Source organism: Electrophorus electricus, chromosome 3 (genome assembly GCF_041902795.1).
Source record: "Electrophorus electricus isolate QZ-2024a chromosome 3, ASM4190279v1, whole genome shotgun sequence".
In the NCBI taxonomy this organism is placed as follows: Eukaryota; Metazoa; Chordata; class Actinopteri; order Gymnotiformes; family Gymnotidae; genus Electrophorus; species Electrophorus electricus.
The window spans coordinates 9,755,930-9,776,875 of record NC_137499.1 but is presented as its reverse complement, the minus strand read 5'-3'; the positions used below and the strand labels follow the sequence as shown (position 1 = coordinate 9,776,875).

Sequence of the window (20,946 nt, the reverse complement as noted above, 5' to 3'; positions counted from 1 at the left end):
TGCTAGTATGCTGCTGTTCCCGTACTGCAGAAATTAACACGCCCGCTCTCTGGGTCGCCACGACGACTCCCTGCCACTCAGCTTCAGTTCTCTCAGCTTGAGGCCAGAACTGCCAGGGAGTGAGAGAGATTTTAGTTTGTTCCTAGTGCCCACTAGAATCAGAGTAAGATTTAGTTTGTTCATAGAGCTCAATTAGAACCCCAAAACAGGGAAACTGCCTCACTGCTGTGCCACATATATTTATGATAAATTCAGCTTGTTGAGAGGAGCTACAACTTCATGAGCATCACATGGGTGCATTAACTGGAGTAGAGTAGATACACGATGCTAGAGTCTATTTCTAGATATGGAGGAAACCCAGTATCGAGTTAAACTCCATTGAGTATCCTTTCCTATTCCAGGGTTAGGGTTAAGGAAATGGGGCCCTGTATGTTTGGACCTCACCTACGTTAACTGAGTGATTATATAGATGGTTAATAACTTATCAGTACAGATCTGGGATAGGCATTTGTCTGGGCAGTGTTGGGTTAGGTTCAGGAGTAGTCCTTCTGGGCAGTGTTGGGTTAGGTTCAGGAGTAGTCCTTCTGGGCAGTGTTGGGTTAGGTTCAGTAGTAGTCCCTCTGGGCAGTGTTGGAATAGGTTCAGTAGTAGTCCCTCTGGGCAGTGTTGTGTTAGGTTCAGGAGTACAACATTCATCAGACATCTGAAGCTCTGACCTCTGAACTACTGCCACTGCAGAGCATTTGGGGTTTTAAAGTTACATTGAGCAAAACAAACATTTCTTAGTAGTAGTGGCTTAAACAGCAAAATTCTGGAAATACTAGATATACTATGGACTAAATAGAAACAAAAAGTATTACTTAATGTATCTTTTAAACATTTTGAGAGACTCAGCTGATGAACCTTGTAAAGGTCCTTCACCTACTCAGGTGAGAATGTGATACTTAAAATAGGGGTGCAGAGGGCAGCAGACTGTTGAAGAACAATTCGAGTGTTGTTTGGTGCTGCTGAGTCATGGTGGAGATAAGCAGAGGCTCAGGGTAAGATGATCAGAGTGCATCCTGATAGATGGATACTTTTCAGCACTGGGTGCTGAATTCTGCTGGAATTGAGCTTTTGATTAAGACAGCTTGGTTGACCCCATTTCATTGGTACTGCTCTGTGGTCAGTACTACTGGAGATAAAGGCATTGTTCTTCCAGCTCCCTTTTTTGAGCATACAGTTAAAAACCACCACAAGAGTCAGCAGAAAACCCTCCCTCAGTCTGTCTGTCTCTCTCTCTCTCTCTCTCTCTCTGCTGTGCAGTCCAGAACTAAGAGTGGGTGGGTATGTAAAACTATACGTCTCCGATAAAGCTCCTCTACCAGCGGCTCTCACAGACTTGTACTGTTCACCTCAGCATTGTTATAATGCTTCTAAGAGACCAAGGGCCAGATCAGGTCTCCTGTGGGAAATGGGAAAAGAATATATGGGGTTAATGTTGGTTGTGGGTGAGTATCAAATTTGTTCTGGTATTCAACAAATAGGACGTCATAGGACATTCTAAGCTTTTTAATGGCTGACTCATGACAAAACGCATAGGGGCCTGTTTTTTTTGTGATAAAAAGAGTTAGTGAAGATCGAATAGGTGTTGGTTAAGACAGGCCTCATTGTGTGTTGTATGTTCATTAGCACATAACAGAGCACCTATTTTCACACTTTAAAATCTATTTATCTCAGCTTCACTTAGAGAAGGACGATCACGTCCCATACATACTTCAGCTTGGAGACCAGTTTGTACCTGCACCTTCGCAGGGGTTGGTGAGACTTGATGATCATTTAGGTAAGAACGTAACATGACCTTCACAAAATAGATATGAACATCTGAATTAAACCAGTGCAGAAGAAGAGTTAAAAAAATTTGTTACCAGTTTGCTAAACAAAGTATAGCAGAAACTTTCTCACTCCATGTCATGGGTGCTGCTAGTTGTGCTGGGGCAGCCATATCATCTCTGCGTATCACAGATTTCTCAGGCCATCCACAGCACCACCAGCACTGAAACAATTAATTCAATATATTAATTTTGCATAGATTAAAATATTTGTGCTTACACTTATATGTAATAGTTAAATTATAGGAGAACAGATTTGTATTAGTATTTGACCCATTTATGTCAGCCTGTTGAGGAACAATTCGAGTGTTGTTTGGTGCTGCTGAGTCATGGTGGAGATAAGCAAAGGCTCAGGGTAAGATGATCAGAGTGCATCCTCATAGATGGATACTTTTCAGCACTGGGTGCTAAGTGCTGGAAGTGGACTGTAGTTTAATTTAGCACACCCCTACTTCAGTGGGATTTGTTTTATATATATTGATACTATTAAGGAGTAAAGGAATGAACCAAGTGAATTCATCAAATGATACTTCCAGAAAAAGGAAGCCTTTAATGTCTGTATGTCTTCTTCTTATTCATATTGACACAGATTTCATTTTTAATGTTTATTTATTTATTTTCTCCTTTATGTATCCATTAAATGAAAATGTGTAGTATAACAGAATTTTTGTGTATTTTGGAACCAGTTTATTGGTTGACTTTAGCTACTTTGTCCTTATTTTTAAATTAACCACTGACTAAAATATTCTGCACATCTTTCTCCAACAGAAGCACATTTTGCATCCAGAACTGTTGAGATCTGGTCATTGTCTGACTTGTAAAACAGTCTTGCTTTGCTTTGATAGCATTTGAGATCTGGTTGTTGTTTGACTCTTGTAAAACAGTCTTGCTTTGCTCTGATGGCATTTTGGCATTGTGACACAGCCACTCTCTCATTGCCTGTATCACTGCTAGAGAAGAGCTGTGTGCATCTCACACTTCATCCTCTTAAGAGTCTTTGGCACTGCTTCAGCTCTCTGAGTTCATGTACTGTATGCCCTTGCCATCTCACCTCCTTCTCACCCGCTGGAAACACTACCCCTCTCTCTCCTAGTTTCCTGGCAGGCAACTGGAGGTTTATTTCCTAGCTGAGCTGTAGGTCTGGTTGGCAGGCTGTAGTCACACACACTGATACTGCGTTCCAGAGCAGTGGTGTTGGCAGAGCTCAGGGGAGCTGGACAGATCTAACTCTCACCTGGCTTCTGTTAGAGCAGGTGACCTTCTGAACTCGTTTACCCACAGCATACCATGCAGCTACTCTAACAACAACTGTGTTGCTTTAGCAGGTGCATTGGGAGCCTCAAGTGAAGGCTGATTTCCTGTTAAAACTAATGAATAACATGTTTTGGTGGCTATTCATGTTGATGCAGACTTCATATACTTAATGCCTTTCAACATATATTAACTAGTATTTTTAACCTGGCGTCTATCATTCTTTGCAAGTAAAGTGTGCAGAGCAATACACTATTCTTGTAGTAGTTTAGGACCATGGATGGTCACTTTTCATTATGAACAGTTGTCTCTGTTACCCTAAGCAACAGGTTCCCAAAGTAAAACGCGACGTAGCTTTAATGTTGCGTCATCACTGCGCCATGCACGCGATCCCGGAAGTCAACACATAGTCAACACAGTTTTAAACAAACAGCTATGGCAGACATGCTGGCTGAAAATGAGCTGGTTACATTGCGAAACAGGTTTAAAAGAGATGCCGAACTCATTTTACAAGCAGTGTCCGAAGAAGACGAGAAGAGTAAGTATTTGAGAACGTTCAGTGTTTTCTTCGGGCTAAAGTTTATTCAAAGTGTAGTTATCACTTCCTCAGCTGCGTTAAACCTTAATGTTTGCAGTTAACTGTCGTGAACAAACCAGCCACATCTTAAATTCAAAATACTCCCCCCCCCCAATCCAGCTAACTAATTAACGTTTGATTTACGATTCATTAGATTGTACTCAGTGGTCGTGTGCTGGCCAGATCCACTCACAAAACATTACTTAGCAAGATGCACTTTCTGATTTAGCTAGCTGGCTACCTAGTACCAAATTCATTAACCAGGATCAATGCTATTTCAATTACAAATCAGTTAGGTTACCTAGCTAACCGAAAAGGGGCAATTTTATAATAAACCGAAAGTATAGCTAAATATCTATCTAGCTATCTAATATTTAGCAGACTGCTCGCAGCTCCACTAGCTAGGCCAGCTAGCTACCCGTCTCAGAGACCTCAGATAAGGTTGCTAGGTACGATTCATGCGGAGGAGTGTAACGGTCAGCTGTGAACGCGGTGCCTGTCGGTGCCTGTTTGCCACACCAGTGCCACATTATGGCCACTGATTCTTACACCGTGCTATGCCACCCAGAAACAGCATGGATCGATAAGTGAAACGGCGCCTGTGAACGGCGCATCTGCGACTCGCTTGTGCTAGCCGAAAGTGCAATTTGGCGATATAGAGAGTTTATAACTTTTGTTTGTTGATTGTTTGTTCTGCTGGTTGGACGATTCTAACCGACGGATAGCTAGCCAGCCCTAAACTATGAGCTGTGACTTTGGCAGAGTTGGGTGTGACAGTAATATAGCTCGAATTTAGACGAGAGCTCTTTTTTGTGGGCATGGGCTACTGTGGTAGACAATTAAAGAGGGCACGGTAAGTTAACAGAAATGAATTATTAACGAGAATGGGTTAGCTTATCAATATATGATCATGTTATCGACACCATTAAATCAACGAGAAAATTAGACTTATGCGGGTTTAATTTATTATCCTAACTATTAGCTATTTATAGTTGCTTAGCCGGTACCTATTGGTATTTACAATATATAAGAACTTGGAGGAAGATGTGGTGACTGTCAGTATCGCTAGCTAATCGGAACTGAAAGCCATAGCCTCAGCTACCAACCACCGCGAGTGGCACAGGCTTTCTGCACCCTGTGCAGCTGCCTCCCAGGAGTGGCACCAGCTTTTCACTCATGATACTTTTAAAGGACACCTGTCAAATCACGTTGTCCCGAAGGACAGGCCCATAACATCGATATTTGCGACTTGGCATAGATATAGAGAATCACACACGTTAATTATAAGGTATGAGCACAAACCAATGGATCAACTGTTATTAGTACTGGAAGACTTCAGTTTGGAAGTGGTGACATTTACACAATGCAGTTACCTAACAAACGTTCACCAGTTCTTGTTTGTGGCAAACATTCTGTTAGGTTTATATTATCGGAACTTCAAGCGCATTTGCTTTTTCTGTACTGTTGAGTTTCAATAATAATCACTTTTTAAACAATAGTGTCTATAGTTACTGTTTACTCCTCTCAGTTAGAGGGGAGACTGAATATAAATACGCAAGTAGACTTTTCTGCAGGAACATGTCTCACAGGATTTGTGGCATCCAGTAATTGGACTTATTTATCTGCCTCTACATTAAATTATCTGCATTGGAAGATTCAATTGTGTCATTTTTATTTATTTATTTATTACTTTTAATATTACTACTTGTTTGTCAAAAGTACCATATTCAGAATAAATCAAACTAAAGGAAACTAAGTGCATTATGAAATTATTACAAACTACATACTTAAAAAAAAGTTGCCTACTGTTAATTTAAGTTATGCAATAACTTGTAAACCCACCTTGTCCTCCCTGATGACTAAGGCCATACCCAGCCCCACTGACACTGTTAATACGTGCCCAGTGCCATATGAACTACACGTTACATCACCAGCACACACTGAATTAATCTCCCTATATTTACCTGTTGTGCTGTTACCACACACAAAATCCATATGGCCCCTTCTGTGACTAAGGCCATATCCAGCCCTTCTAGTAACATTAATGCATGCTCAGTGCCACCAATTCCATCTGGATCTATCATTCTAGACATGACAGTGACATGATATGACAATCCACTTACCTATCCTATCCTATCCTATCCTATCCTTCATGTCCCTAAGACACCGACAACCTCAACCACTCTGCCTTTATGATGCTTTTACCCAACTAGCTTGAGCTTTCCTCATCCACTGCTTAGCCCTTTCAGCTACTTCAGATCATTTATTCACAGCTAACCTTAGCTTACAGCCTCTAAAACCAAACTCCACAGCAAGGATGGGGCAAATCCCCTACCACTTTCCTTGTCTAGTGGTCTTTTATACACCTGCCACCCAGTTTGTCTCACCTCTGTCACCAAGTCTGCATACTTTAGCTTCATTCTTTCAAAAGCTTCATCAAAAAATATAATTTTTTTGACTGAAAATCTTCATATAACCTGTGTAGTTTAATCAAAAGTTTATTAACTTAGTAAAACACTTTCTGAAAAACAAAGCTAAAATGTATAACCTTAAGTATGGAGATGGAGGTATGACAAGGAAAAGCATGAGAAGATTAGTGACAAGGTTGAAAATTCAAAACTTAGTTTTAAAGACACAAGAGAAATTTGCAATCAATGGAAAAATCACATTTTATATATATATATATATATATATATATATATATATATATATATATATATATATATATATATATATATATATATAAAATATCTACGTATAAATGTTTTAAAAAGAAAACAGTTCTCTAGACCTTATCACACACTTTTCAGTATATTAAGGGGTTTGAATGGATTGCAGTTATGTTAAGGCTATTATTCAACATTCCTAAACAAACACCAATATTTTAGTGTTGGCATCTGTGTTTTTTTGTTTTTTTTTTCTTCAAATAAAAGTCAAGCAGTGTGAATAGGGAATAATATTTTAGAACAAAGTGAATAAAAGGGAGCATAAAGAAAGGAGATGATTTGACTTGTCCAATATCAAATCCTGCTTTCAGTGATTGTATCTAGTGGGAAGAAATGTGATGCACAGTTTTAACTTTTATTTTTATTTTTAATTTTTTTAGATGTTTTACAGAAAAGACTGACATACATTCCTACTGAAAAAATACTGTTACTGACAGTAAAGGACAAACATTGCTAAAATGTCATTTTTGGTTAGTTTTTAAGACAAAAGCTAATTGCATACTTAATGGTTATCAAACACTAAGATGCATCTATCTTTTTGCTGTTGACTAATATTCAGAAGGCTGCCAGTTGAAGCCCCACCACTGCCAGGTTGCCACTGTTGGGCACCTGAGCAAGGCCTTCAATTACTTCAATTACTTAAGTTGTATTTAGTTATAATTGTAAGTTACTTTGGATAAAAGTGTCAGCTAAAAGTGTCATGCCATAAAATGTAAAAATCATAGCATAGACTTTACCAAGAACATCTACATCTCCCAGGGCATTTTATTTCATGCAGAAATAGTATGCAAATTGATTGTGATTGTGCTGTTGTGGTTGTATCTGATGTCTCTGTAATAGCAGGTAAGAAGGAATCAGAATCAAAACCCCTCCCTCGTATCAACCGCCACTCAGTCTTCTGGATCTTGGCCTCTGTGGGTTTGACCTATTATGTAGACTTCTTCCCCATCATCCTAGAAAACAATGACATTAAAAGGTAATTATGCTTAATCAAAGTATGTATGTGATGCATATATATTTGTTAATATTATATTAAAGGCATTTCTGATATTCTACTGATGATTATTATTGCTTGTTAAATTTTAATTGATTATTAATACCATGGTTTAGATGGTTTAAATTTGAGTGTTTGCATCACCCCTAATGTCTCTCTCTCTTCATCTTGGTTTTGCACTTGGTGAGATACACAGAGATGCTGTTACAGACTGCCAGTAGCACACTGCCATCTTCAGTATAAAAGATACTTCAATGAAGCTTAAAATAACTGCATAATTCCATGTATTTGTAAGAGATTTCTGTAAATGGAAATGCCCTGTTTCAGAGGGGAGAGAAATAACACATTTAAGAAGACTTGGCTGGACATTCCTTTAATATATATGGGTCGGAATTTGCTTGAACATTCAATTGTACTACTTTATTTTATTTATAAAATTAGTATAAATTATTGCAACTACTAAATATCACTGGAAATGTTTGGGCCACTTAGTGGCCAAGGTCTATAAAATGTGTTTAGTTGTTTGGTAGAGGTTTTATTCAAATTTAATTGGGCGAATTTAATTTAACATTCAGTGTAACTAGTTTCTGTAGTTGGTTCCAGTTTAGTTGTGCTGGGGTTCTGCTGTTTAAACTGGCGGAGTCATGTTCTGCTGGACTAATCACACGGCCCTGTAGGTGTTCTGCCAGTGCACTGTAATGATGTCCTTCTCCAGTTTATAACAGAAGAAGTGCTAACCAACACTTCAGATGGCCTGTTACACATCACTGCCCCTCCCCTTTCACACTCATTGGTGCACTGTTGTGCTGGAGCTGTACTGTGTCCAGCCTTAGTTAACATTTTAGATGGCTTCAGGCTAAGGGTCATACGCAGACTAAGACAAAGCAGTCTCCTTCATTCACTGCTGCAGCTCCATTCAAAACTTCAGTGGGTTTATCCACATGTGTATCTGGTATCAACCAATTTCACCTAGAGATATGCAGGCATCGTACATAAGCCATTTGTACATTTTGGCTGTGTACTCTTCTTGATGCATTGATGTAGCTTACTTTAAGCAAAGTTTAAACTCCAGAATCTTTATGGCTAGAAGAGGAGTCTTAGATTTCAGATCTTATCTGGGATCAGTTCTTATCTGATATCATATTTTAGATATCAGATCTTATCAGACTTCTGGCCCATTTTAGTCCCCTAGCACATTCATTGGTTAAATATTTCTGCATATGCTAGTTGTCTGAAGCATGGTTATTTAGAACCCTTGTCGTTTTAGTTATCCAGTACACATAAAAAAACAGCTTTGAGTTAGAATAATCCTGTTCATAATCTGTGTATCTGTTAACACACATTTGCACTAGTACACAAGCAGACACACTTTCTCTTCACATACAGTAGAACCAGGAGGAACAACAGGGAGCTCATTTTTCTTAGCTGAATAAAGGGAGTGTGTGTATATATGTGTGTGTATATATGTGTGCGTGTGTGCGCGCGCATGTATGCGTATGCACGTTTATGAATGTTCCTTTTGCTGAGAGTGTAGCTTTAGCTGGGCTTATGTCCAGCATGGTCTCACTCTATGGAGTATCCTTATTACCAACACTTCACTATGATCAGTGTAGCCTGTCAGAGCAGTGCAGTGTCCAGGATCTGGTTTCTACATGAACACACCAGTGCATGTGTGGAGTCGAGTCAGAGCTGAAGGTCTGTTAAACACAGGAAACTTTGTGTGCTCTCGAAACTTTAATGGTAACAACAACAACAATAATAATAATTTATTACATGAAGGTTTAGACGTGATTGATTCAGTTTTTTAGACCTTGGCCAAATGTGGTCTGGCACAGGCTGAATTAAGAGCGGAATCACCGTGGCTGTGTGAGTGGTGAAAGGTTACAGATGCCCAGTAATTACCTTTCATATCCTCAGTATGGAACAGGTTCAGAGACTTGAGCAAGGTCCATTTAAGTTTCTAAGCAGTTAGAGTGAATTCCAGTTGAGATGAGAAGGGTGAGGAAACATTTGTAATGTGCAAACCACATTATGCACCACAAATATGCATACTGCATAAGTAAACAGATAATACCCCAAAGTCATTGTTTGCAAAATATTGTTTTGAACCCACTAGCTACATATTAGACGCATTAGCCACAGTGCTGATGTAATGTGAATAATTAAGAACTGTTTCAATAAAAAAAAAAACTGCATGTACATACTGTAATGTAATACAGTATACTACAATTATATTAACCATATAATTGTAAATACTGTAATATAATACAGTATACTACAGTTATATTAATAACATATTGGACATCTCAAGACAATACTCTGTAATCAAGATAATCATTCTATTAAAGGTTATAGGCAAAACTTGATGCAAGGCAGTCTCATCTGAAAGTTGGCTTAACATCTAAGTGTGAGTAGCCTGAGAAACACCTCGTTTGTGGACATGTACAGCAGGATGCTAGCGGTCTGGTTTGTGAAGATGTACAGAGGTCTTCACTGCTTGTGCTGCTACAGTGTTTATGGGCATTTTCATCTGTCTCCGAATCCTTCTAATCTAAGATCTAGTGCATTACCTGACAAGATCTTGTAAGTGTTGGCACCAGGCTGAGGCCCCCTCTGGCCACCAGGGGGAGCCCTCAAGTCAGGCACACTACCAATCAGGTGTGATGCCCAACATCTGGTCTAGTTCTATATAAGCCGAGTAACTCAGTCAATCAGTGCTGGGTCTTTGCTAAAGTTTTGAGCCAAGCTTCTAGCCGGTAACTCTGGGTATTGAGGTCTGTGAGCACTTGTGTTACACTGCTCTTCGAGGGTGCCTGTGTTTTTACACATCCCCTCCCTTCTCCAGTTTTCCCTGCCAGGTCTGTCTCTCCCCTGAGGCTTCCCTTAGTCACTAAAGTTCCTCCCTGTTTTCTAGTTTTGTTTGGGAAGTCTTAATTTTGTTTTCCCCAGTGCATTGGGGCTGCCATTCTTCCCGTGGTGTCCTTTGTTTTCCCCTTTTTCCACGCTTGGCGTGGTATTTAGTTTTTCCACCTATTTTGTCGTTCTCCCTTCCTTTGAAGCGCGATATACCCATAAGTCATTTAATGACTGCCGCAGTCTAGCGGGAGCTCGTTCGCCTTGCAACAAAGCGGCCAGGTTTCGACTCCCCACCTTTTTGTTTTTGTTTTTTTTCCTTCTCTTCTATAAGACCTAACTGTTGCACTGGTGCACACAGTCCCACCATCATTGAAGTGTGGTGGCTCACCCAGCAGAGAGTTGGTGGCGCCAGCTATCTGACCTGAGTTTGAGCCCCATTACAGAAAGACCCAACCATGGACCCAGCACAGCAGTTAGACTTGGAACTTGGAGTCACGCAGCAACCATTGGTTGACATGAGCAGGCCCTACAACAGATCGTTTCTCAGTTACAGCACCTTCGCCTGCCCCTAGTCAGGAGGCAGTCCAAATCCGGCCTGTCACTATGCTGGTGAGGCAGGAGGTTGTAGGGGGTTCCTCCTCCAGTGCTCACTTGCCTTCGGTCAACAGCCCTCTCGGTTCCCCACAGAGCAAGCAAAGGTAGCATACATCATCTCCCTTCTGACTGGGTGGGCATTGGCATGGGCCACCCTGGTCTGGGAGCACCAAACTGAAGTATGTTTCACTTCAGCAGAATTCGCTGCTGCCCTCAAGTGGACTTTTGACCATCTGGTCACTGGAGGGGAGACGGCCTCCCGTCTCCTTAATATACATCAGGGAAAAAGAGCGGTGGCTGATTACGCCATCGAATTTCGCACTATGGCGGCTGAGAGTGGGTGGAATCCCACAATGCCGATGGCTGCTTTCCACCAGGGCCTCAGCGAAGAGCTTAAAGATGAACTGGTCCACCAAGATGCTCCCGCCTCTCTCGACGACCTGATTGGTTTGGTGTTGGGAATTGACAATCGTGTATGGGAGAGGTGCAGAGCACGGGGACCAGAGGTCAGTTGAGGCTCTCACGGAGCTTCGTGCACCCTCAGCCCTGTTCATGTGCCTGACGAGCAGGGGGAGCCCGGACCCCAGCCAATACAGCTTGGACACACCCGCCTTTCCCGAAGTGAGTGTGATGCTCGGATGTGGGAAGGGAGGAGTCTGCACTGCGCAAGCTCGGGTCATCTTCACCCAGCTTGTCCTGAGCTCTGGTGAAAAGACATCGTCCGTCAGGGGAGGGAGGACCCCTGACAGACTCAACCAGGCCTCCCCGATCTCAAGGGTTGTTCCTCAGTACCACAATTGCTTGGGAGAAGTCTGAAATGCGTCTCCAGGCATTTGTGTACTCAGGAGCGGCGGGCAACTTTCTAGACTCTGGGTTAGCCAACCGGTTAGCCGTCCCACTGGATGAACCCGTACCCATTTCTGCCATCGATGGGTCGGTCCCTTGAGCCAGGGGTTGTTATACATCAGATTGATCCAGTCACGTTGCAAGTTGGCCCACACCAAACAGGTTGCGCTGTTTATTATCCATGCTCCCTACTTGCAACTGATTTTGGGATACCCCTGGTTTCAGCAACAATCCTCATGTAGACTGGCTGAGCCAGTCAGTGCTGTCTCCTGTTTGCAGCTATCCAAGCCTCGGTCTGGGTCTGGTTATAATCCAGAACTGTCTCAAGTCCCCCAGGAATACTGGGACCTGAGGGAAACAGAAGGCCCGACTATTGCCCCCCCCCCCCCCAGGCCATATAACACAGCCATAAACCTCCTTCCTGGCTGCAGTCCCCCTAGAGGCTGCTTATTCTCCATTTTGTGGCCCGAACGTCAAGCAATGGATGAATATATCCAGGAAGCCTTCGCCCTAGGGTTCTTCCGGCCATCTACTTCCCCAGCTGGTGAGGGCTATGTGGGCTATGCCCGTGTATAGACTACCGGGGTCTTAACAAAATAACTGTCAAGGACCGCTATCCATTGCCCCTCATGACCTCAAGATTTGAGATGCTGCAGCAGTTTAGTTTTTGCTAAACTGGACTTGTTCAGTGCCTACAACTTGGTGAGAATTCGAGAGGAAGACGGCGTTCATCACCCCCTCTGGGCACTATGAATATCTCGTCATGCCGTTTGGGTTGATGAATGCACCCACTGTCTTCCAATGGTACATCAATGAGGTCCTAAGGGAAGCCTTTGACAGGTATGTGTTCGTCTACTTGAATGACATTTTGATATACAGCCAAATGGTAGACGAACATGTTACCCATGTTAGGCGGCTTCTCCAGCTCCTACTCAAGAACCACCTCTTCATCAAACTGGAGAAGTCTGCATTCCATGCACGAACCATCTCCTTTTTGGGATTTGTCATCTCGCACAACAAGCTATGCATGGATCCCACCAAGCTGCAGGCTTTAGAGAATTGGCCTAGACCCACCTCGGTGCGTGTGGTCCAACACTTCCTGGGTTTCACAAATTTTTACCGCAGGTTCATTATGAACTTTAGCACGGTTGCCACCCCACTGACCCCGTTGACCAGGAAGACGTCTGGTTGGTTCTGCTGGTCCACCGAGCCCCAGCAGGCTTTCGAAGAACTAAAGTGCCATCTGATCGCGGCTCCTATTCTTCAGCTCCATTTGTCGTTGAGGTAGACGCATCTGAAGTGGACATTGGTGTGGTTCTGTCCCAGCGATCAGGAAAGGACAAAAAACTGTATCCCTGTGCCTACTTCTCTTGGCGTCTGTCCCCTGCAGAAAGGAATTACAATGTGGGCGACTGCGAATTATTGGCGGTCAAGCTTGGCCTCGAGGAGTGAAGGCACTGGCTGGAGGGGGCAAAACACCCCTTCCTGGTCTGGACGGACCACAAGAACTTGGCGTACATACAGCAGGCCAAGTGACTTAATCCACGCCAGGCCAGATAGGGACTCTTCTTTTCCTGATTTGACTTCACTTTATCATACCAGGCACTAAGAACGCTAAACCAGATGCTCTCTCCTGCCAGTGGGAATCCTCGCCGCCTTCTGCTCCGCCCTTAACCGTTATCCCCAGGGCCCGCATTGTAGCGCCAATCCAGTGGGGGGTTCAGAAGGCAGTACGTCAGGCCTTCCTTGATGAACCAGACCTGGGTGGAAGCCCAGTTATATGTACCTAAGGCGGTTAGAGCTCAGGTCCTTGAGTGGGGACATGCATCCCCCTTTTCGGCGCACCCAGGGGTCACACGGACGCTCGAGTTTCTCCGTTGACAGTTTTAGTGGCCCCGCATGGAACCCGATGTCCGAGCGTTTGTGAACTCCTGTCGCACCTGCACTCAGTGCAAGGACACCAGGACAAGGCCCGCTGGTCTATTGCACCCACTGCCCCCATCAAGTGGTAACATGGTGATTTTGGTGGTTGTCGACAGGTTCTCCAAGGCTGGCTGCTTCTTTGCACCGCCAAAACTACAATTGGCGAAGGAGATGGCCCAATTTTTGCTTACACAAGTTGTCCGTCTTCATGGGCTGCCTAGTGACATCGTGTCAGACCATGGGCCTCAATTCACTAGCCAGTTCTGGGGGGCCTTTTGTCAGTTGTTGGGGGCAGAGGTGAGCTTCCATCCCCAATTCAACGGCCAGACTGAGAGGGTCAACCAAGACTTGGAGCGTGCCCTCCACTGTCTGGCCTCTTCCTGCCCATCCTCTTGGTCTGAGCACCTATTATGGGTGGAGTTCACCCACAACACCCTGTGGCACTCCTCCTTAGGCATGTCACCATTCGAGTACCAGTTCAGGTATGCTCTGCTCATGTTTGCCGACCAGGAGGCTAACGTAGGTGTCCGATCTGCTGAGAAGACAGTCAGGCGCTGATGCTTAGCCTGGCGGAGGGCATGCAGGGCTATTTTATGTGCTACAGCTGCTCAAAAGCATTACACCAACAAGAGACGGTGACCAATTCCGACTTATCAGCCAGGACAGTGGGTTTGGCTATCGGCCAAGGACCTGCCTTTGCGTGGTTGTACTTGCAAGCTCGCTCCTCGCTACATTCGGGTCATTCTTATCGCCTTGCCCTTCCCCCGTCGTTGAGGGTACACCCCACTTTCCATGTGTCTCGCCTTAAGCCTGTATTGTGTTCGGTGGCCCCTCCGACCCACCAGGAATGTGCATGGTGGACATGCGCATTGGCGTACACGGTCAAGCGTCTCTTGGATATCCGGCGGGTTTGTGGTGGAGTCCAGTATTTGGTGGACTGGGAGGGATACGGGCCCGAGGAGCAGTCCTGGGTCTCCTCCCCTCACATCCTGGACTGTGAACTCATTCGGGCTTTTCAGCGAGATCATGCGGCTGGCCTTGGAATGTCAGGAGCTGCCCCTTCCGGGGGGAGTCCTGTAATAGTTGACACCAGGCCGAGGCCCCCTCCGTCTACCGGGGGAGCCCTCATGTCAGGCACACTACCAATCAGGCTTGATGTCCAACAGCTGTGCTAGGTCTATATACGCCCAGTGACCCAGTCACTAAATGCTAAAGTTTTGAGCCAAGCTCCTAGCCGGTAACTGGGTATTGAGGTCTGTGAGCACTTGTGTTACACTGCTCTTCGAGGGTGCCTGTGTTTTTACACATTCCCTCCCTTCTCCAGTTTTCCCTACCAGGTCTGTCTCTCTCCCGAGACTTCCCTTAGTCACTAAAATTCCTCCCTGTTTTCTAGTTTTGTTTGGGAAGTCTTAATTTTGTTTTCCCCAGTGCATTGGGGCTGCCATTCTTCCTGTGGTGTCCATTGTTTTCCCCTTTTTCCACGCTCGGCGCGGTGTTTAGATTTTCCACCCATTTTGCCGTCCTCCCTTCCTTTGAAGCGCGTTTAATGGCCGCCACGGTCTAGTGGGAGCTCATTAGTCTCAAAACAAAGCGGCCAGGGTTCGACTCCCTGCCTTTGTTTTTTTTTTGGTTTTTTTTTCCTTCTCTTATTTTACGAGTTCTAAGACCTAACTGTTTTGCACACAGTCCCACCATCATTGAAATGTGGTGGCTCACCCAGCGTAGGGGTGGTGGCACCAACTCTCCGACCTGGGTTTGAGCCCCATTACATATCTAGTGTTCTACCTGGCTTAAGATCTAGTGCTTTTACCTGCTGTGCTGAGAAATTAATTCTCAGGGGTCTGCTGGTGGAAAAGTATCGTGTTCGGACCTTTTGAATGGTCTGTTTATGTAAACCTTCAAAAGTAAGAAGCAACATTTCGCTGGTCACCTTAGGAACTCCTTTCAAGGAATTACAACCTAAGTAGCGTATATCTCATCTATACGATGGCGTTAACGCGGGTTTAATCTCAGAAGTATATATCTCATCTGTATGATGGTATTTATGCATAGTTAATCTCAGTAATGTACACTCAGTAGCATATATCTCATCTGTATGATGGAGTTTATGCTGGGCTTATATCCAAAGCTTCCAAGGAAAACATAGTTCCTGTCATTGTCTCCCACTGTTCTTCTGAGAACATGTTCCTGTCATTGTCTCCCACTGTCCCACTGTACGTTCTTCCAAGGAGAACATGTTCCTGTCATTGATCGTCTCCCACTGAGGCATAATCAGGTCACAGACAGGCCACTTGCCACCATAGCCGTCATAGGCCCTGCGGGGTAAAGAATGAGAGAATGATTTTCAGATAAAGGTTGCACTCCTTTGGGGTTGGGCTGAGCACATTTTAAATCTAGGCCAGCTATTCACAGAAACAGTTTGGCTGTGTTTACGGTACTCAATCCATTTTGTTTTGTTTTGGTGGGGTTTTTTTTGTTTGTTTTGTTTTTTTGTTTTTGTTTTTTTTTTTACTCAGGGAAGTGGTCAGTGGAAAATTACCCCAAAGTAAGGTCTGATTTTTGCTATGTACCACTAAGCTTGTATTGGATATCGGGCAATTAATTTAGTCTTTTTTACAAAAATGGAACATTTTTAAAAAATAATCAGTTTTTTGCCTGGAGCTTTGAAATGAATGCCATGTCTAGGGCTAACAGGAGACAGGTGTGGAACATGACACTGGTGGGGCAGATGTGGATGGCGTGATATGTTTTACTGGGTGGGTGGACGGAGGGTGGGGGGCAAACAGACAGCTCCTTCACATCCAGCATGAAAATAGGGCTCTGGCAGGCCTTTCCAAGCATGGCAGCCATAAACCTCAGGAATCGAGCAGCTGGAAGTGGGCAATGGAAAGACGACAGGGGTCTTCAGAGAGGTGGTTATCGGTCCAGCTGGGGTGGTGGAGAGGGTGTGTGTGTTTTAAGTTGTGCATGTGTAATAGTCTCTTTTTCTTGCAGTTGGTGGTTTACTGTGGGTTTGGTGCTCCTGGCGGTATGCGTGAGCCTGGCAGCATTCTGTATCGTCTATCTTGAGTGGTTCAGAGGGATCAAACAGTATGATCAGGAATATCCTGCTATCCCACCAATCACCACGGCAGCCTTCATCGCTGCCTCCTGCAGGCAAGTGTCTGTATTACACATCACATCTCAACACTAACAAATTTGAATTTAAAAAGTATTAAGGTACATGTTTTCTCAATGGAAAATGTTACTGAATATAAACAAATCACCAACATGTAACACATGCAGATGCATTTAACCTTAGGATTCTTGCATATAGTGGCTTGTGTGAAACTTAAGTTGTATAAAATATTTACTTTCTGAAGTTTAATGGAAAAGTCAGTTTTCCATGTCTCCCTGCTCAGTACTTTAATGGTGAAAAGCCTGCTGCAGGATTGTTCTCTTCCTACTTGAATAAACATGGCAGTGGGTGTGAGTAGAAATGGTAGGGAGTGAGTGCGTGTTCTGGGAGTGTGTGGTTAGAAGAGGAAAAATGTGTGTGTGTGTAATTTACATGTTAACTGAGTCTTATTAATGATCCGCATTTTCTCAAAGACTCCAACTGACTAAATTGAATTTAACTTTCTTTGTGTATGTGCATGTGTGCATATGTGACCATGTGTACCTTGGCCTGTGTGTGTGAGAGTATGTGTCTCTCTTAGGATTGTGAATTCAGAAACTTGGGATGGTCTGGTTACAAAAGATCCCTTTCTGTGAGCTAATTTATCATTGTTCTGTTGTTTTCTGATGCGTCTGAGTGAGCCATTCAACCGCACTTTTTTGTGTCTGTGTGAGAACATTTCCTCCATGACTTAATCAGCAGTGATATGTTATATGCTCTATTGTGAATCTTTCAGGCTGTAAGTAGTGAGCAATTGTATAATGAATGAATCTGTTGATTTAAATTAATTGATTAATTGAATGTCACCACAAAACATTGTCACTACATCTTGCTGTTTTCAACATTTTTCAAATCTCAAGGTTTCTTATGAATTATTATAATGTGTCTGATATGCCTTTTTGAAGAAAACAGTCTTTCTAAATGGCTTCAGTATAAAATGACTGTCTACATTGGAATATCTTCAGTTTATATTGACTGTTTACATTGGAATGATTTCCATTCTGCACCACCTTTCACACCTGCTTTTTGACCAGGTGTCAGTGACATTGGTGAAGTGACATTGTTATCTAGAAACTTAGTAAAGCAATTTAATGTCAAACCTTTTTTTATTACAAGTGTTAATGATCTTTTCAATTAATTTTGTTTTAATTCTTTGTATATTTAATTGTTTTAAAATATCATTTTTTTCCCCTGTATCCTAGAACATGTCAATCTTTGTTTGGGAGCTTCCCCAACTAATAATTAACTAGTAACTGAAGTATTGTTCAAGATTTTAACACTTTTTAATCTCACACATGCTGCTTCCCAGGAGTGAATTTTTGGTCCACTCATCTGTGTGCTCTCTGTCTACACTAAACTACTCGTAGGTGTGCTCTCTGTCTACACTAAACCAGTCCATGCATTTTAATTAATTAATTAATTCTCAGGGGTCTGCTGGTGGAAAAGTATAATGGAAAAGTATCATGTTCAAACCTCTTAAATGGGCTCTTTTTTATGTTCAAACCTCTTGAATAGCCTGTTTATGTAAACCTTCAAAAGTAAGAAGCAGCATTTCACTGGTCACCACAGGAACTACAATCTAAGTAGCATATATCTTATCTGTTTGATGGCGTTTATACAAGGTTAAACTCAGTAGTGTACACTCAGTAGTGTATGTCTAATCTGTACGTTGGCAGTTATGCAGCATTAATCTCAGTAAAGTATATCTTATCTGTACATTGGCATTTATGCAGAGTTAATCTCAGTGGTGTATATCTCATCTGTATGTTGGTGTTTACACAGGGTTAATCTCAATAGTGTATGTCTCATCTGTATGATGGAGTTTATGCTGGTCTTATATCCAGAGCTTCCAAGGAGAACATGTTCCTGTCATTGATCGTCTCCCATCGAGGCATGATCAGGTCACAGACAGGCCACTTTTCTTACCACTGCTATAATGACACAAACCTATACTTCTGTCTTTCTTCTTTCTCCTAGGGTACTTGACTGTTCCTCTAGAATACTTCTTGGTTGAAGACTTGTAACCATATCTTTAACAAGATAGATTCGGTTTCTAAATACTTTTAAATACTGAATACCTGCTAAGCTTTTTTTCAGTTTTGTACTGTTTAGTCGCTTCTGATACCCTCACTACTAACCACCTTGCTGTCTTGCACAACCAAACCTTCTTGGACTGTCTTACATCCACTGCCATGTCCTGCAGTCCACAGCCTGAGTTTACTTAAGATCTAAATAAGTCAAAGTCTCACTGCCTTGAGTACAGTACAATGTTTTAAAATGGCAGAATGTTTTTTTTTTTTCACAAAGCAACAAAGGGTTGTTTGTGTGGTTATCATTTGATTCTAATTTTCCTCGTTCATTGGTGAAACTGTAAGTAATGTTTACTGTGTGTTCACTGAACATATTAAAAAATGAACATATTTCATTCAGACCAGAACAGAGCAGGGTTTCTGAGTGGCATCAACTCTTCACACCCCACTGTACACATCAGTTTTTCACACCCCTCAGCATTAGGGTTTGTGGTTTTTGGTCCTGTTTGGATGCATTTCTGGTTTTCTTCCACAGTCCAAAAACATGGAGGTTAGGTTGATTGTATACTCTAAATTGTCCTGTGCATGTTTTGTGTGTGTGTGTGTGCGCATGTGCATGTGAGAGTAAGGGAGAGAAAGAATGTATGTCCAGTGTTGGATGGGACTCTGTCCTGGTCTTAACCTCCTCCGTGTTCCCTACACCTGGTGGGCTGTGGTTTCTGATCTGTGGTTTTGCACTGTGCACAAATTGACTGCTGCTTCTCATTGGTGTCTGACTTGACTGTAAAAGCTGAGTTATGTAAAGCATCATTGGGTTTGAGACAGGCATTATAAAATAATAGTAATAATTACTAGGAATAAGGAATAAAAAGCGTTACTATATTCCATTTGAGGTACAGTTGTTTTTATTGGGTTGTGGTTTGCTTTTGTAGTTTTAAGTGTGTGTGTGTGTGTGTGTGTGTGTGTGTGTGTGTGTGTGTGTGTGTGTGTGTGTGTGTGTGTGTGTGTTGCAGTTTTAACATTGCACTGTGGCCGGTGTGGTCATTCCTGACACCAGTGATTCTCTTCACTCAGTTCATGGGTGTGGTGATGGTGATCTCCCTTCTGGGATAAGACAACTGCACTCCACCAGGCAAGACTTCTCTCTAACGCACACAGGCACACTAACACAATCCCCCACACTAACACACACACAAACACACAATAACACATAGACATACAACAGCACTCTACCAGGAAGTAATGCTGTGTGTGTGAATCAATGCACGACACAGGCAGTGCAGACCTGTCATCACTGTATCGGGTAACAGAAAATGCCCCTTGCTGTGCTGAATAGAGGTAATTGACTGAATATCGTTTTGTTTCTTTTTCAGCATCTGTGATCTTCTAGGGTGTTGAACACGGTCTAGTCTGTATGCACTAAAATATGTTTAATAGTACTAGAGTCATACCAACAGTGTCAGTCTTTTTACATTTTTGTTATTGTAAATTATTTTATATGAATGTGTCTCAAACAGTGACCAATGTAACTGTAATAAAATGTTTATGGAAATTGCTATTGTACTGATGCTTCAAATAAAACGATTTTAACAAGCTTTTGGTAGCGTTATTGTTTCCAAGGTTCCAGTGTGTGATCATGTGTTCCGACACGACATTCGCTAAGTTGGCTGTTTTTGTTGTTGTTTGTTTAGTGTGAACCGTTAACTTAAAAATGTGTTGCTCAACAGTTTTCACCCACAAAAACATTCCCTTAGTTTCGCTTCCAAGCTCTAACAGCAATTGCAGCTCAACCAACCTTAAAAGAACAAACGGACATCGTTTTCTTCGCATGTGTGAATCCCGGTTCACACCTGATTGTGGGTTGCGCTACTGTTATCCCGCTTAGAAGGCGATCACTAACTATCACGAGGACGGTCAGACTGATCGCATTACCATAAAATGCCCTTCCCTGTGGGCTCGTGGTAGACGATCACTGCTTTTGTGATCACTGTCTTGTGGTGGGCCGTGATGAGAACAAGGACATTGTGTATTGATGTGGAGAGTGGTGTTAACAGTAGATATAACCGTGTCATATAAACGAAATGTCTTCATGAAATTCCCAGGTTGAGGATTATGTTTTAT

General features: G+C 42.7%; 1 protein-coding gene across 4 annotated transcripts; it reads left to right on the top strand.

Annotated features, from left to right (window-relative positions):
• Positions 1-3,501: 3,501 nt before the first annotated feature.
• tmem128 (transmembrane protein 128) lies at positions 3,502-20,418 on the top strand. 4 transcript variants are annotated; one of them, XM_081710180.1, is made up of 5 exons: positions 3,502-3,660; positions 7,266-7,401; positions 16,633-16,794; positions 19,900-19,957; positions 20,199-20,418. In XM_081710180.1, exons 1-4 carry the CDS (start codon positions 3,558-3,560, stop codon positions 19,913-19,915), a joined length of 417 nt encoding a protein of 138 aa, XP_081566306.1. In that variant the 5' UTR covers positions 3,502-3,557; the 3' UTR covers positions 19,916-19,957; positions 20,199-20,418. The 4 variants fall into 4 exon arrangements, with proteins under 4 accessions (XP_081566306.1, XP_026873127.2, XP_081566305.1 ...); XM_027017326.3 differs by having other exon boundaries at positions 19,839-19,957; XM_027017327.3 differs by having other exon boundaries at positions 3,513-3,660; positions 7,269-7,401; positions 19,839-19,957.
• The last annotated feature ends 528 nt before the right edge of the window (positions 20,419-20,946 follow it).